The sequence below is a fragment of the Microcebus murinus genome, chromosome 8, assembly GCF_040939455.1.
Source record: "Microcebus murinus isolate Inina chromosome 8, M.murinus_Inina_mat1.0, whole genome shotgun sequence".
NCBI classification, from domain to species: domain Eukaryota; kingdom Metazoa; phylum Chordata; class Mammalia; order Primates; family Cheirogaleidae; genus Microcebus; species Microcebus murinus.
Genome location: NC_134111.1, coordinates 89,600,681 through 89,616,918, shown reverse-complemented (window position 1 = coordinate 89,616,918; position 16,238 = coordinate 89,600,681). Strand labels below are relative to the sequence as shown.

Sequence of the window (16,238 nt, the reverse complement as noted above, 5' to 3'; positions counted from 1 at the left end):
GTGGGATGGGGTGGGATGGGGATTGCCCTGGATTCCAACACCTCCAATGGTTAAACCAGCCCCCCAGCCCGGCAGGGGTTATAGAAAGGCCACAGGAAAGGATTTAAGGGTCACCATCATTTGGAAGTGGCATCTTGAAGCTGTGCTTACATAACACCATGAGATTTAAAAAGGTCAATTATCTTTATCAAAAAGTGGTGAGTGTTGATTGAGATCACTGGGATGTAAACTCCCAGTCCCCAGCCAGTCCCCCTTTGTTGCTGCCACTGTACCACTGTTCTGCCTCAATGCCAGCTTCAGGACTATCTGTACCCCGGCCTCCTGCCTGGAGGAGACAAGCCTCCAGATTGTAGAGTGGGCTAAGGAGCCTCAGATTACTCTGACACTTCATTTAGATCCTCTCAGCTTCACCAGGCTCCTGCTGCAGCTCTGTGGGGGCTCCCCTGACTTCACACATGCACAACTCAGCAGGCTGCCTCCTCCTCCCTCCTTCTCCCTCCTCCTCCCTCCTCCCTCTTTCCTCCTCCTCCCTCTTCCTCCCTCCTCCCCAGGGTTTCCTGATTACAGCCCAAGTGTGGGCACCCAGAAGTGCAGGGGAGTTGATGCTTCTTGTTCTTCTTGTTGCTGTTGTTGTCTGAGACATTTGAGATGGGGGTCTCTATATATCGCCCAGGCTGGTCTCCACCTCCTACGCTCAAGCCATCCTCCCGCATCAGTATCCTGAGTAGCTGGGATTATGGGCGCAAGCCACTGTGCCCAGTGACAGAGTTGCTACTTCATGGGGTGAAGGTTTAGCCAAGGGAAGAATGGAGCCAGAGCCCTCACCCCCTGGCCTGTCCACTCACCCAGGGATGGCTCTAAGATGGCATGTTTTCAGCTGCATCCTCTAGGGGAAACTTTCCCTCCTTCCCTGCTTACTCCCCTGGGCCCCATTCTCCTCCCTGGAATGCACTCTGTATAATTGGCTGCAGCAACTAGGAGGCCATAACCACAGGTTCCAGTGCTCTCCAGTTCCGGAGTAGGACCTGCTGTGGTATCTGGGGACACAGCCATTGCAGACACTGATCATTACTCACCAATCACTGTGGGCTCCAAACATCCCATGGAGCACATGTTTTCTACTCCTGGTTTCACTAAAGAAGGTGTTGAAGGAGTTGTCCCCTCCCCCGATGGTCTTGACTCTGGGCATCTGGTTGGATCCCATGTTCCAAGCAGGCATCGCCAGCCAGCCTGCACTCCAGCCTGCCCCACGTGGGCTGAGATGCACTCATGCTGAGCCGGCAAAGGGCAGAGAACAGCCTTAGCAGAGAGAAGCATATCATGCCTGGACACAGTTCCTGTCTGCCTTCCTCTAGTGGTTCTCTGGCTGAGGTCCAAGGTTCCTGGACTCGGCTCTCCTTGTCCCACCTCTGTGTCTAAACATTTACTGGTGGCATTGAGGACCAACAGGCATTGGCTTTAAGGGCTGGACCAAAACCCTCTGGGGCAGCAAAAAATGTAGGCAGTTCTAAGATTATACAGTCTTGCTCAGTGACTAAGTGTATCAATGAGGGGCATTGAGGGGATCAGATGAATCTAGCAGAGCACAATAATCAACCCAGCTGTGTTCAGAAAGAAATTCGGAGTCATTGGTGAGGGAAGCAAAGGAAAATATTACAAAGAAATGGCTGGATATGGTGACTCACATCTGTAATCCTAGCACTTTGGGTGGCTGAAGTGGGAGGATCACTTGAAGCTAGGAGTTTGAGACCAACCTGAGCAACATTACAAGACCCTCTTCTCTACAAAAAATAGAAAAATCAGCTGGGTGTGGTGGCATATACCAGTAATCCCAGCTACTCAGAAGGCTGAGGTGAGAGGATGGCTTGAGGGCAGGAATTGGAGGTTGCAGTGAGCTATGATGACGTTACTGTACTCCAGCCTGGGCAACAGAGCAAGACCTGTGTCTCTAAAACAAAACCACAAACTAACAAACAAAAAAGGTAAAGAAAGCATGGGAAACATTACCACTGGAATTGGAATGATGGCTCTCTCCAGTAGGAGAGAGACGTGGGGGCAGCTGGAGAGGGATTCTACTTCTCAAGCTTTGGTAGTTGCTGTTTGTTACATTGTTCTTTATACTTTTTTCATGTCTGAAATATTTCATAATGCTTTAATGAGGCTACTTTCTCCATAAATGTTACACTTCACTGACTTTTTTTTGACACAAGTGCCTTGACTTCTTATGATTTTTATTTTTATTTATATGTTTTATTCATGTATTTATTTTTAAGACTATTCAAGTGAAGCAGTGGGAGTGGAGAAGGAACAAAGGAATTGTAATTGGTTGTGATCAATTAGTTGTAGACACCACGGCACTCAGACCAGCCTTCTTAAGATTTTTAGATGACTAGGATTGATGCATTAAACAATCTGTATTCCAGCCCCATTACTTCTCTACTTGTCTTGATCAGGAGTCTTAACCTCTTTGTCGATGTTCTCCCCTGTGATATGTGGGCAATAATGCAGTGAGAGCCCCTCCTAGAACGGCTATGAAGAGCAAATGAAAGAATGCACGCAAGTGTCTGGCCACTGCTTGACACACTTGAGGGTCTCTCTAGACCACACTTGTTGGGTCTGTCTACCAACTTCCCACCCCCAATCCCTGGGGTCATAGTAAGAGATGGTAATGAGTTGAACTGGGAGAGGTTCAAGGACCTAAGAAATCCCAGGTCCAGGAGGGAAGGCTGACTTGACTTCCAGTTACCCAGCAAGGCCAGCGCCGGCTGCTGCACCTCTGAGCTGCCCAGGCTCCGTCCACAGAGCCAGACTTCGTCCTGGGCTCTGGAACTGCTGGTTTATGCAAGGGATCCCTCTTAGGGACGATGCCCCATACTGTGGGGCAGCAGGTTTGGAGCAAAGAGCTCAGCCTCTGGAGTCACACAGACCTGGCCTCAAATCCCTGTCCCTCTGTGACCAGGAACAAGTTACTGTGCCTCAGCTTCCCTAGTGCCTTTGTCTTGATGGTAAAGATAGAATAATCTCATACCTGGCAGACTTTGTTGTTGCATTGTGTAGTTCCCCTTTATTAAGCACTAATTAGATGTCAGACACTGTGCTAGGGTGCTTCACTTACGTTATCTGATTTAATCTTTACAACAATCCCCTTAGGTAGGTGCTTTTTCTCCCCCCATTTCAGAGATGAGGAAACTGACCCTCAGAGAGGTTAAGCAGCTTGCCTAAGGTCGAGAACAAAACCAGGAATATTCAGAGCAGGGACAGCCCAGCACCAACTATGCTCTTAACCGCTCTCCTGTCAGGCCTGGTGGGGAGACAGGGAAAGGTATCAAATGAGCCCGCACACAGCCAGCTCTCCGTGGATGGGAGCACCTCCCTCTCCCTCCTGCCCCCAGTCTCTCCGCTGATCTATAACTGGAACAAGGGGTGCAGCAGATGGGCAGAGGGAAAAACCTCCCCCCCCAGCCTCCATGGAGGGGATGTGTCCCCAGAGCCCAACCGTGAACCTGCGGCAGGACCCAACGTTTGGAGATTTAGCCCGTAAAGTGCCTACACACCCTGTGCAAGTCCTGCTTACCCCACACTCTGCAACCCTAAACTCAGAGTCCAGCCTCACACCCTGGTTACCACCCACCTTCCATCCCCTCCTCGGTGGGTGTGTGCCCCCCGTGCCAGCACACTCGGGGGCCACGCTCACATCTGGAAGTCCGTTTCCCTCTTCCCACCTCACCACACACTATAGCCCCAATGAGCATCTGGACTCCCGAACCCCCCCCCACTAGACATCTTGGGCTCCCTGGGACCCTCCTTGCCTGCTCTTCCCCTCACCTCTGCTTACCATGCTGTCTGGATGGCAGCAAGCTGGGGTCCTCTGTCTGTCTATCTGCTGCTCCCGAGGCCGCCTGGCCAGCCTCCTTATACTCTCTGGTCAGCTCAGGGCCCTGGAGGGTAGACTTGTTGACTCAGTTTCAGAGCAGTAGGAAGTGGAAGCCAGGTGGGGCGGGCAGAGGAGTGGCCAGGGCTAGTAACCTGCACAAGTACCCAGGCACCTGGGCACATGGGGTTTATTGGCAGTCACACGTCCTATTTCCTGGTGGCGCAGCCTAGACTTCCCAGGTGGAAGAGGATTTAGAAATCAAGCCTCTGTTCCAGCACTGCTGCCACCACCTGGGCTTGGGGCTGGAAGTGGAGTGTGGGTGGGACTAAGATGTCTGCAGTGATCCAGAAATAATGAGTCTGGGGCCAGAGATGGGGCCTGAGGGCATTCTGGCTGGAAACTCTGATCATCCTGGAATGTAGGATTTAGCCCCATCTCTAATACCTACTAGCACGTCACTTCTTTTTGCCTCAGTTCTCTCATCTGTACGATGGGGAGAGACAGTATTGTAAGGATCAAACAAAGTAGATTTTCTTAAGTGCTTAATCAGAATTGCTGTTGCTCTCTACAGGCAAAGCAAGAGGATGAGCAGGGTCTCAAGGCTATTCTTAAATGTCTCCCCTAGCCCATTGCAATTCTCCCCTAGCTGACTGCAAGTCATTACTGCTCCAGCCCAGCCCTGCATCCCCACAGAAGTCTCCCTATGGCCTTAGGAAAAATTCTGCAATGAAAATGTTAGTCTGTAGCATCTGTATCCTGCATTATGGTTCTTAAGGCACCTCAGCTCCTTATTTCCTGTGAGTCCCTCCATGACTGTGAGGTAGGCAAGGCGAGGCCTTCCTTTCTCATGATGGAGAAAAGGAAATTGAAGTCTCTGGTGTATGCCCACTGTCACATGGGGGTTAATTGGTGGTGGAATTAAGATTCATCTGGGGCTCATCTTTCCACACAGTGTTCACTGCCCTATAGCCCCTCCTGTATCTTATCTCCTCCCAATCTTCAATTTCAGGGTCACTGCCTGGCATACCCCTCAGCTCTCCTGCCTTCCCAGCTTCAGCATCCTTGTTGGACCAAACCACAACCTTGGTTAAATCCATTTCTTCATCAGCTCTGTGCCTGCACTCATCCAGCTAAACAGTGGCTATAGAAAAACCCAGAACTGTGCTGAATGATCTTTCAAATGCATGACCACTAACCTCAAATGAAGCCTAATGTGGCTGGAAACTACACTACAGTAGTCCCTTCTTACCCACAGTTTCTTGTTCCATGGTTTCAGTTACCCTTGGTCAACCATGGTCCAAAAATATAACATTCAAAGGAAAATCCCAGAAATTCACAATTCATAGGTTTTAAATAGCACGCTGTTCTGAGTAGCGTGATGCAATCTCATGCCATTCTGCTCCATTCCAGCTGGGACATCCCTTTGTCCAGCACATCCATGCTGTAGACACTCCCCACCTTCTGGCCACTTATTAATAGTAGCAATGTCAGTTATCGGATCAACTGTGGCAATATCACAGTGCTTGTGTTCAAGGAACCCTTATTTTTACTTAATAATGGCCCCCAAATACAAGAGTAGCAATGCTGGAATATTGTTAAAATTATCTATTTTATTATTAGTTACTGTTGTTAATCTCTTACTATGCCTAACTGATAAATTAAACTTTATCATAGGTATGCATGTATAGGAAGAAAATAGTGTATATAGGGTTTAGTGCTATCCAAGATTTCAGGCATCCACTGGGGGTCATGGAATCTATGGATAAGGTGGGACTACTATACATTTCATCAGCCATTCTCCCAGAGAATAAGGGTGCCAGATTGAACAAATAAAGTATTTTATCTAGCAACTCTATCCAGGAGGTAGTTGCTAATGTGGTGCACAGTAGGGGAGTTAGCTTGAGAGAGGGGTTTTTCTGAGCCCCTCTCATCACAGTGTGCCAGGAATGATCCAGAATTTCAAGATGGCTAACTGTGGCTTTGTCCATGGACTAAAGTCTCCAAAGTTAGAACTCTTCTCTCTCTCACCTGGAACAAAGAAGCCCAGAGAGAGGACACAGCCAACCAACACATCTAAGATAAGGAAGTTCAGCCTCCCAGTGGATTGGTCCATGAAGTCATATACCTCAGGAATTATTGCCCAAATGGAGGGACTTGGGGCCTAGATGGACCACTGGGCCCCAAACTGTCTTCTTCCTTTTTTTTTTTTTTTTTTTTTGAGACAGAGTCTTACTTTGTTGCCCAGGCTAGAGTGAGTGCCGTGGCATCAGCCTAGCTCACAGCAACCTCAAACTCCTGGGCTCAAGCAATCCTGCTGCCTCAGCCTCCTGAGTAGCTGGGACTACAGGCATGTGCCACTGTGCCCGGCTAATTTTTTCTATATATTAGTTGGCCAGTTAATTTCTTTCTATTTATAGTAGAGACTGGGTCTCGTTCTTGCTCAGGCTGGTTTTGAATTCCTGGCCTAGAGCAATCCGCCTGTCTCAGCCTCCCAGAGTGCTAGGATTATAAGCGTGAGCCACTGCGCCTGGCCTCCAAACTGTCTTCTGTAGCACTTACATGTCCCCCAGTTGGCCTTTGGAGTTGGACATCTCAGTCAGCCTAGGCATCCCCAACTCTGAAAACTGTCTTAATGGCAGGCAGATGTCTTATGTAAAGCAGAGTAAAGAGGCTGAGATTTTAAAAGCACATTCATGTATTTAAATTATAAAATAACAGGTAGTCAATACTCTTAATTCCTCCAACAGTTATTTTTTGAGTGCCCGCTATATGCCAAGCATTATTCCGGGTGCCAGGGATACAGTGGTGGGCAGAAAATTCTGTGCTCTTGAGAAGCTTACACTTTTGTGAGGAAGACAGATAATAAACAAACAAACAGGAAAATTTCAGATAGCAATAAGCATATGAAGAAAACAAAACAGGACAGGCACAGTGGCCGGCATCTGTAATCCCAGCACTTTGGGAGGCTGAGGCAGGAGGATCACTTGAGGCCAATAGTACGAGACCAGCCTAAGCAACATAGTGAGACCTTATCTCTGCAAAACATTTTAAAGACTAGCTGGAGCTGGGCATGGTGGCGCATGTCTGTAGTCCCAGCTACTTGGGAGGCTGAGGCAGGAAGATCACTTGACCCGAAGAGTCTGAGGCTGCAGTGAGTTATGATCTTGCCACTGCACTCCAGTCTGGGTGACAGATACCTCTACTCTAAAAAACAAAACCAAAAAACCCTAGATAATAGGCCAGAAAGTTGGTAGGGGGATAGCTACTATTTTAGACTGAACAGAGAAGGAGCAGCTTTCTAAGGAGATAATATTTGAACTGAGACCTGAATAATGAGGACTAAGCCAGGCAATATCTGGAAATTAGTGCTCCAGGCAGAGAAAATTCCAGTGCAAAATTTCACAAGTAGAAGCAAGCCCAGTGTGTCCAAAGAAACAGAGTGGAGAGAGAGAGAGAGAGAGAGAGAGAGAGAGAGAGAGAGAGAGAGAGAGAGAGAGAGAGAGAGAGAGGTACAAGAGGAGATCACAGAGGCAGATGGCTTTATTATAAGTGCAATGGAGGTTTTTAAGCAAGCATTGATGCCTAGTTTGTGTTTTAAAGAGATCACTGCAGCTGCTGTGGAGAATGCATTCTAGGAATTCAAGTGTAGAAGGAGGAAGCTGGGTAGGAGGCTACTGCAGGCCTCCAGGAATGGGGGGATAGTGGTGAGAAGTATCTGGGTTGGCAGTAAAGCAGAGGACATGCTAGTGCTGGCTGTGGCAGAGCTCCCCAAGTGCCCCAAGAGCTAAAACCAAGGTGTTGGCAGGTTATCTTCCTTCTGGAAATTCAAGGGGAGAATCTGTTCCTTGCCCTGTCCATCTTCTAGAGGCTGCCCACATTCCCGGACTCATGGCTTCAATTCATCTTCAAAGCCAACAATCACAGCACATTGACCTCTGCTTCTGACCTCTTGTTTGACTCTGACCTTCCTGCCTCCCTCTTTCACTTATAAAGACCCTAGTGATGGCCAGGCGCTGTGGCTCACGCCTGTAATCCTAGCTCTTGGGAGGCTGAGGCGGGCGGATTGCTCAAGGTCAGGAGTTCAAAACCAGCCTGAGCAAGAGCGAGACCCCGTCTCTACTATAAATAGAAAGAAATTAATTGGCCAACTGATATATATATAAAAAATTAGCCGGGCATGGTGGCGCATGCCTGTAGTCCCAGCTACTCGGGAGGCTGAGGCAGGAGGATTGCTTGAGCCCAGGAGTTTGAGGTTGCTGTGAGCTAGGCTGACGCCACGGCACTCACTCTAGCCTGGGCAACAAAGCGAGACTCTGTCTCAAAAAAAAAAATAAAAATAAAAATAAAAAAATAAAGACCCTAGTGATTACATTGGGTCCATCTGGATAATCCAGGATAATCTTCCCATCTCAAGATCCTTACCTTAATCACATCTGCAAAGTCTTTTGCCATATAAGGTAATATAATCACAGGTTCCAAGGATTAGGATGTGGACATCTTGAGGGGATGGTGGCATTCTGCCTACCAGGCTTGCTAAATGGGAATGCAGACCTAGTATGGCCAGATATTCCAGTTCTTTTCAAGATAAACTAGAAACATGAATTTTCATATGACTGTGAAGAAGAGTTACTATAGCAGACCTGAGGTTGCTGTCCTTAGAAAGATCTACTTGCAAGGTTGGTCTTTTTTTTTTTTTTTTTTTTTGAGACAGAGTCTCGCTTTGTTGCCCAGGCTAGAGTGAGTGCCATGGCATCAACCTAGCTCACAGCAACCTCAAACTCCTGAACTCTAGCAATCCTTCTGCCTCAGCCTCCCGAGTAGCTAGGACTACAGGCATGTGCCACCATGCCTGGCTAATTTTTTCTATATATATATATATATTAGTGAGCCAATTAATTTCTTTCTATTTATAGTAGAGACGGGGTCTTCCTCTTGCTCAGAGCTGGTTTCGAACTCCTGACCTTGAGCAATCCGCCCACCTCGGCCTCCCAGAGAGCTAGGATTACAGGCGTAAGCCACCGTGCCCAGCCTGCAAAGTTGGCCTTTGGCTGGCATCTGAGAAATTGGTTCTCAGAGTGTTCCCAGTCAACAGCTAGTGGATAAAGATGGTTCACTGTGCTTTGACTGCTTGTGTAAACAATATGGTTTATGCCAAATGCCTGCTTTTCTTCTGGAAGCCTGGAATTTTGGTATATGCCAAGAAAAGGTGACAAGCTCCCAATAAAATTTTGGGTGTTAAGTCTTCATTGAGCTTCCTTGGGCAGAAATAATGCAGGGAAATGTTGCTGCATTTTTATTTTGGAGGAAGAGTTGCACTCTGTGTGAGCCCTTATGGGAGAGAGAGGACACAGATCCTCCAAGACCACTCCTGCATCATCCCCCTTGTGATCCAGCTGTATAACCTTGCGACCTTGCAATAAACCTTAGCTGTAAGAGCAGCTATATGCTGGGTCCTGTGAGTCCTCCTAGAGAATCTCCTAACAGAGGGGTGGATTGGGGGATGCCCCAACACCATGACAAGTCCTGACTTTTTTCGTATTCTAAATGTTATGGAGGTTAACACACTGTTTAGACCAAAAAATCATTTCTGAGAGGGGATTTGGCCTAATTGCCAATTTGCAACTTCTGGCTTCTTAGAGTTCTACCCTAATTTTAGTCCCATCTCTGAAGTGAAACAATTCATCTGACATGCACGTAGCAAATGTATACCATGTGTCCTGAGTACCATGTTAGGAACTAGAGACAGAAAGACACAGTCCTTACCTTCAACAGTTTGCTATCTAGTAAGATGGACCCAAATAACTACAGCACGATGTGCTATATGCACTAAAATAAATGTGAACAAAGTGCTCTAAGAACCCAGACAGCTACTTACACAGCGATTTGCTGTGAATGTACACATTCCTAAATTCATCTGATACTCATGACTTGAAGTTGCTATCCCAGTTTTACAGATGAAGAATCTGCACCTAACAGTCAAAGAGGTTTAAGGTTTTGCCTAAGATAGCTCAGGTCTCTTACCATATTCACTCTGCTAAGGTGGGGGTGCACAGGGGAAAAAAGAGGGTCAGAGATGGTCTGCAAGAGGCCATGTGTCCTGCAATCACCAATACTCCTTCCTCTATAGAGACCACAACCCCATTCCCTAAAGCAGCCTCACTATACACCCTTGTCAGTTTTCTTTTTTATCAATGAGTTTTGGTCTTCTAACCAGATGGCAAGTCTCCTGGGAAGAGAGACCTTGTCATATTTCACTGTATCCCTTCCTGTGCCTTGCCTAAGTCAAGTGCCAATTAGCTATTTTGTTGATAGAAAGTTGCCATCATTAGTTATTTTATGGCATTATGTTGCTTTGTCAGACAGCTCCCGCAATCGGGAAACACAATGGGAGGAGAGGCAGGTGAATCTTTCCAGGTAATGACTAGCCTGGGAGACGGGCTTCCTAAGGATGTGCCAACCAGCACATGGGGCACTGCCCAACAAATTTCTCCAGTGAAGGGAGGAACTAGAAAATGTAAGGCAAGTAGAGAAAAGCAGAAGTAGCTCAAAAAGCCTGTTCTTGCAGGAAACAGGAACGAACTGTAGAAAGAAGGAATGGTTTCTGCTGAGGTCTGGGGCTGAGCACTGAGGCCATTAGGATGCAGGTGGCAGATCCTGACCGTGGCTTAGAGACAGAAGAGGATGGGAAAGTCAAAATCAGCCATGACACTAGAATCTTGATTTTCTTTTTTTCCTCTTCAGAGTCAACAAACATTTTGACTCCTGGCAACAATGCTCCTTTTCATTGATGAAAATGTCAAAAACCCAGTGAAGTTAAGTCACTTGCCCAAGGTCACACAGAATAGTCTGGATGCGAATGCCAGTCCTGAGGACTCCAGGTCCAGCGCTCCCACAGTTCTGGCAGCAGGAGAGCGGGAAGGTGGCCACAGCGAGGGTTCACTAATAGTGACTGCGCTGATGACCAGGCCACTGGCCCGCTGGAGGCCAGCGAGCCCAGGCAGATTCTCCGGGTCTGGGGTCTGCCCTCGCAGACGAGCCACGGGGCTCGGATCTGCAGTAGAGTCTAAGGGATCGGCATCCTGAGGCTCAGGCCGCGCAGCTCTAGGTCCTCGGCCGCCCCGGCCCGGACCAGCAGGAGGCGTGCAGCGGAGGGGGTTCTCCGGGAAGCGCCGGAGCCTCGCAGCCTGCCGAAGCCTCCCGGGAGGTGGAGCGGGGAGAGCACTGGCGAAGGCCAGCTGCAGCCCCCTCGGAAGAACGGCCTCGACCGCACCCGTCCTAAGTCAGGATACCTGGATGACCGGCGCCCCACGCAGATACAGGCGGAACGCGCCCTGTCACCGCACCCTGCGTCTCCGTTGCAGACCTCAGGAGCCCAGAGTATCGTCTCAAAATGGGGAACGAAGGGTTAAAGCCCGGATTGCTGCTCCTAACCCAAGCCTGACAGGTGAGGGACGTGGACGCAGCAGGAGGAGGGGACCCGGCCTGGCCCCACCCTCGGGGTTGCCTACCTTCGGGGGCGTGGCCTCCGGGCCGCCCGGCCCCCAGTGAGCAAGCAGGCATGCGAGGCCCGCCCCCGCCTATAAGAGCCGTGCGCCACTGCAGCTAGCGCAGTTCTCACTGAGACCCGTCACCCCGACTCTACGTGAGACCCACCGCCCGGACTCACCATGGTAAGTGCGACCCCGCCGAGATCGCGCCCGTCCCCTAATTGCCTCTCTCCTTCGGGGGACTCTCCCTCCCAGGATGCTGGGGGACCTCCACTGGGCTGTTCGGGGTCTCGAGGAGGTGCAAGGGTTTTGCATCTCCCCTTCCCATTCCCTCCTGGTGACTTTGTCCGGGGCGTGTTGTCCACCTTCGGAGGCTGGGGATGGGGTGGGGTGGGATTTTTCACCAGCAGAGAGGAGCTTCTTGGCGGTCCCCTCCTGCCTCACCAAGCATTTGCGCCCCGACCCTCCTGAGGAGTCACGCGGTCCCGCGCCCAGTCCTTTGAGCGGGCGAAGGGAGACCTGCTTGGCTGCCCCCCAGCCCTACTCCCAAGTCCCCGGAACTGACTGAGCACGTGCTTGGCACAAGAAGGGGGAAAGGGGTCAGGTTACTTGTATCCCCTTCTTCTCTCAGTATGCATCCCTTTTACCCTCATCTGCCGCCCGCGCCAGTGACTCAGCACCCCGCTTCTGAGCCTACAGGGGTGGCGGGAATGGGGTTCGGCCTCGTAAGACGAGCTGGCCCCTCTCCAGCCAGAGGGCGAGTGCGCGGACGGGCAGAGACAGCTGGCGCCGGGCGGCAGCGCGGGCCCAGGCCAGGTTGGGGGGAGGGGACAGAGGTGTGTGTAGGGGGGTGGTATTTATAGCCCAGGAGCGGAGGCCGAAACCCAATCCCCTCTGTCGGCTGGGATGTAACTGGAAAGACTTCAGCGGGAGAGCGGATGGAGGGCTGGGGTGCAGGATGGCGCTCACCCTGCCCCGGGCAAGGCGGGTTACCACTGGGGCCTCACCGCAGGTTCCGCTTCCTTTTCTGGGTATTTGGAAACCGTCACCCCGCCCTGTAGGTGTGGGGAGGGAGGCCGGCACGGGCCCAGCGGACTCCGGTGCTTCAGGGGTTAATTTCGGACTGGCAGGGACGGAGCCTAAGGCCGCGAGTGCCCCAGTACCCACAACCCTTATTGCCCGCCCCTGCCGTCTGCGCTTACCAGCGTTACCGCTGCTATTTCCGTGCGGTGGGTGAAGGTGGTGAAGACTCCCAGGGTGCGGGGGTGGAGGTGGGGAGAGGAGCCAGATGGGACTGATCTCCAGAGCCAGATAGGATTTAAAGGTGAGGGAAGAGGGCATCCTCATGGCCAGTGTGGTCAGTTGATGCCAGATTGGAAGGCCAAGACACCTCTGCAGCCCGCAGGAAAAAACGAGGGGAAAGGGTTGTGTGAAATTCTAGCTGTTCATCTTAAAAGCTAAGAATTAATCAAGTGTGTGTGTGGGGGGGGGGCAGCTCTGAACTCTAGTTGTAGACTCGCAGCTCTGGAAAACCTTCTGCCTCTACCCTGGCTCTTGAGAAGCTGGGTTTATGGGCAGTAGGGATCAGGAATAGCTGAAAAGTCTCTTATCCTTGTCAGTTACTGCAGTTCTGCCTGTCTCTTATACACTCGCCCTCTCTGTCCTCCTTGAGTGTGGCAGGGTCATGTGGAGCCACAGCACTCACTTGACAAATTACCTGAGAAGTAGGTTAAGGGGTTGGCTTGCCCTACTGGGTGCCTCCAGCTGGGGCGTCCTGTGCAGGGGAGCCTGGGCAGGGTGCTAGCCTCTTCTCATCACTGCCCAGCCCCAAGCTCCACTCTTGCTAACTGAGTCATCCCAGCTGGTAGGTGAGAGGGTGGAAAAGAGGCTGGTGAGGTGAGAAGGACTTGTGCACGTGAGGCTTACCCCATGTCTCCTCTTTATCCCACAGCGTGAATGCATCTCAGTGCACGTGGGGCAGGCAGGTGTCCAGATGGGCAATGCCTGCTGGGAGCTCTACTGTCTGGAACATGGGATTCAGCCTGATGGGCAGATGCCCAGTGACAAGACCATTGGTGGAGGGGATGACTCCTTTACCACCTTCTTCTGTGAAACTGGTGCTGGAAAACATGTGCCCCGAGCAGTTTTTGTGGATCTGGAGCCTACTGTGATTGGTGAGAGGAAGAGGGGGCAAAGTTAAGGGGGCTAGAGAGTGACTCAAAGTTTCTCTCTGGAAAGAAGGTATTTAGAACAGGCTTTCTTGGCCCTGAAAACTCCTAGCCCTATGTGAAGCTGAAGAAGGCAAGCTGATCTCAGGCTGGCCTGGGCAGCAGGTCCGGGTTTCTCACACACTCTGCTATCTCAGGCTGGCAGAAGGATGAGCTCTTCCATGCATCTGGCCACAGCTACCACCCTGGGGGAGGAAGGTCCCTGCTAAGCACAGCCTTGTGGTTTTTGCCCTAACAGTGTGGTTTATGCCCTTCCAGATGAGATCCGAAATGGCCCATACCGACAGCTCTTCCACCCAGAGCAGCTCATCACTGGGAAAGAGGATGCTGCTAACAACTATGCCCGCGGTCACTATACCATTGGCAAGGAGATCATTGACCCAGTACTGGACCGGATCCGCAAGTTGGTAAGAATTTGTCTTGGAAGGGAGGGAGCTCTTGAGACTATGCTAATGGTCAGGACAATTTTTTCAGATCCATTTCAAGGGGTCATCCCTAACTGTACATGCTCCAGAGTCTTTGCCCTGACTTCTGAGATATTTTAGGCTTTATTTGGAGCCAGGTGATAAGAGTCCCTTGGCTCCCTCCCCTGTCTAAATTGCTCTTTTTCTTTCTTGCCTTTCAGTCTGACCAGTGCACAGGACTTCAGGGCTTCCTGGTGTTCCACAGCTTTGGAGGGGGCACTGGCTCTGGCTTCACCTCACTCCTCATGGAGCGGCTCTCTGTTGACTATGGCAAGAAATCCAAGCTGGAGTTCTCCATCTACCCAGCCCCCCAGGTCTCCACAGCCGTGGTTGAGCCCTACAACTCCATCCTGACCACCCACACCACTCTGGAGCACTCAGACTGTGCCTTCATGGTGGACAACGAGGCCATCTATGACATCTGCCGCCGCAACCTGGACATCGAGCGTCCAACCTACACCAACCTCAACCGCCTCATCAGCCAGATCGTGTCCTCCATCACAGCATCCCTGCGCTTCGATGGGGCCCTCAACGTGGACCTGACAGAGTTCCAGACCAACCTGGTGCCCTACCCTCGCATCCACTTCCCCCTGGCCACCTATGCGCCCGTCATCTCTGCAGAGAAGGCGTACCATGAGCAGCTGTCGGTGGCAGAGATCACCAATGCCTGCTTTGAGCCTGCCAACCAGATGGTGAAGTGTGACCCTCGGCATGGCAAGTACATGGCCTGCTGCCTGCTGTACCGTGGAGATGTGGTGCCCAAGGATGTCAACGCCGCCATCGCCGCCATCAAGACCAAGCGCAGCATTCAGTTTGTGGACTGGTGCCCCACAGGCTTCAAGGTTGGTATCAACTACCAGCCGCCTACTGTGGTGCCTGGGGGTGACCTGGCCAAGGTGCAGCGTGCCGTGTGCATGCTGAGCAACACCACTGCCATCGCTGAGGCCTGGGCCCGCCTGGACCACAAGTTCGACCTGATGTATGCCAAGAGGGCGTTTGTGCACTGGTACGTGGGTGAGGGCATGGAGGAGGGGGAGTTCTCCGAGGCCCGGGAGGATATGGCTGCCCTGGAGAAGGATTACGAGGAAGTGGGCATCGACTCCTATGAGGATGAGGATGAGGGAGAAGAATAAAACAGCTGCCTGGAGACTCTCTACTATGTTTATTGCAAAAGCCTTTCGAAATAAACAGTCTCCTTGCACGGTTTCTTGTCACTTCTGTGAGTGCTTGAGCTTCTGCTGCCTTCCCCTTTGTGCTGCTGCTGCTGCCCTCACTGTTTGCTGCTCATGACTTTTTTCCCTTCCCTGGCTAAAGAGGAGACTTGCCAAGGGGCCCTTGCCAGGCCCAGGAAGCATGACCCCAGGACCTTGATGTAAGGTCACAGGGGCACCCGGGATAGGGAGGAAATGAAGACCAAATCCTGGACCTATCTGTCCAGCCAGCAACTATTGAAGGATATGAGTCTTCACGTCTTTTCCAAGCAGGAGTTTAAGTCCAGTAGCTTCTGTATTTGAAAGCTGGACTACTACCCTATTCCTCCTATTGCCTCTGCATTCACCAACTCTGGAAGCAAGGCTTGGCCCAGGCTCCTTTGTGCGTTATGAGGATTTGGAAATGAGGCTGGGCTGGCCCAGAGTTCCTGGGCATAAAGCCACGTCATAAGCTTGGGGGATGGGAGGGAACAAGGGCAATCTCCTATGTTGTTTGTGCCACTGCACCTCCCAGCAGCTTTGCATAGCTTCCTGTCTGTCTTGCTGCTTTGCTGGGGCTGGGGCTGTGCCATTAAAAGTCAGGTCATCTCCTTCTGTTTGTGCTTTCTTTCTGGCCTCTGCCTCTGTGCTAGCTGGTGGGAGCCTCCTGCCAGGGCCCTGGGGAAAATTTCAGCTTTGCTAATAGGCACCCCAGGACCCATGCTGATGTCAGCTTGTGAGGTGGGAATGGTTGGGGGGAGGAAGCTTCAATCTCAAGAGTAGGAGACGCCAACCCTGCCCTTGCCTACCCTCCCTGGTGATTCAGGGACACAGTGCCCTTCCTTGGGGAACAGGTTTCAAGCCCAGCCACAGCAGGACCCGTTTATTCAGCAGAGCAGGCAGGAAGTGGCAGCTGGAGTCAGCACACCACACTGCCTCATTAATCATTAACCATGTATGAGCTAGAACCATCAGGGAGACTGGGGCCAAAATGG

The 16,238-nt window shown here is 51.1% G+C and overlaps 1 protein-coding gene across 1 annotated transcript; it reads left to right on the top strand.

Moving 5' to 3' along the window:
- Positions 1-11,396: 11,396 nt before the first annotated feature.
- Positions 11,397-15,259, top strand: LOC105857673 (tubulin alpha-4A chain). The gene is made up of 4 exons (XM_012740203.3): positions 11,397-11,544; positions 13,313-13,535; positions 13,848-13,996; positions 14,215-15,259. Exons 1-4 carry the CDS (start codon positions 11,542-11,544, stop codon positions 15,184-15,186), a joined length of 1,347 nt encoding a protein of 448 aa, XP_012595657.1. The 5' UTR covers positions 11,397-11,541; the 3' UTR covers positions 15,187-15,259.
- The last annotated feature ends 979 nt before the right edge of the window (positions 15,260-16,238 follow it).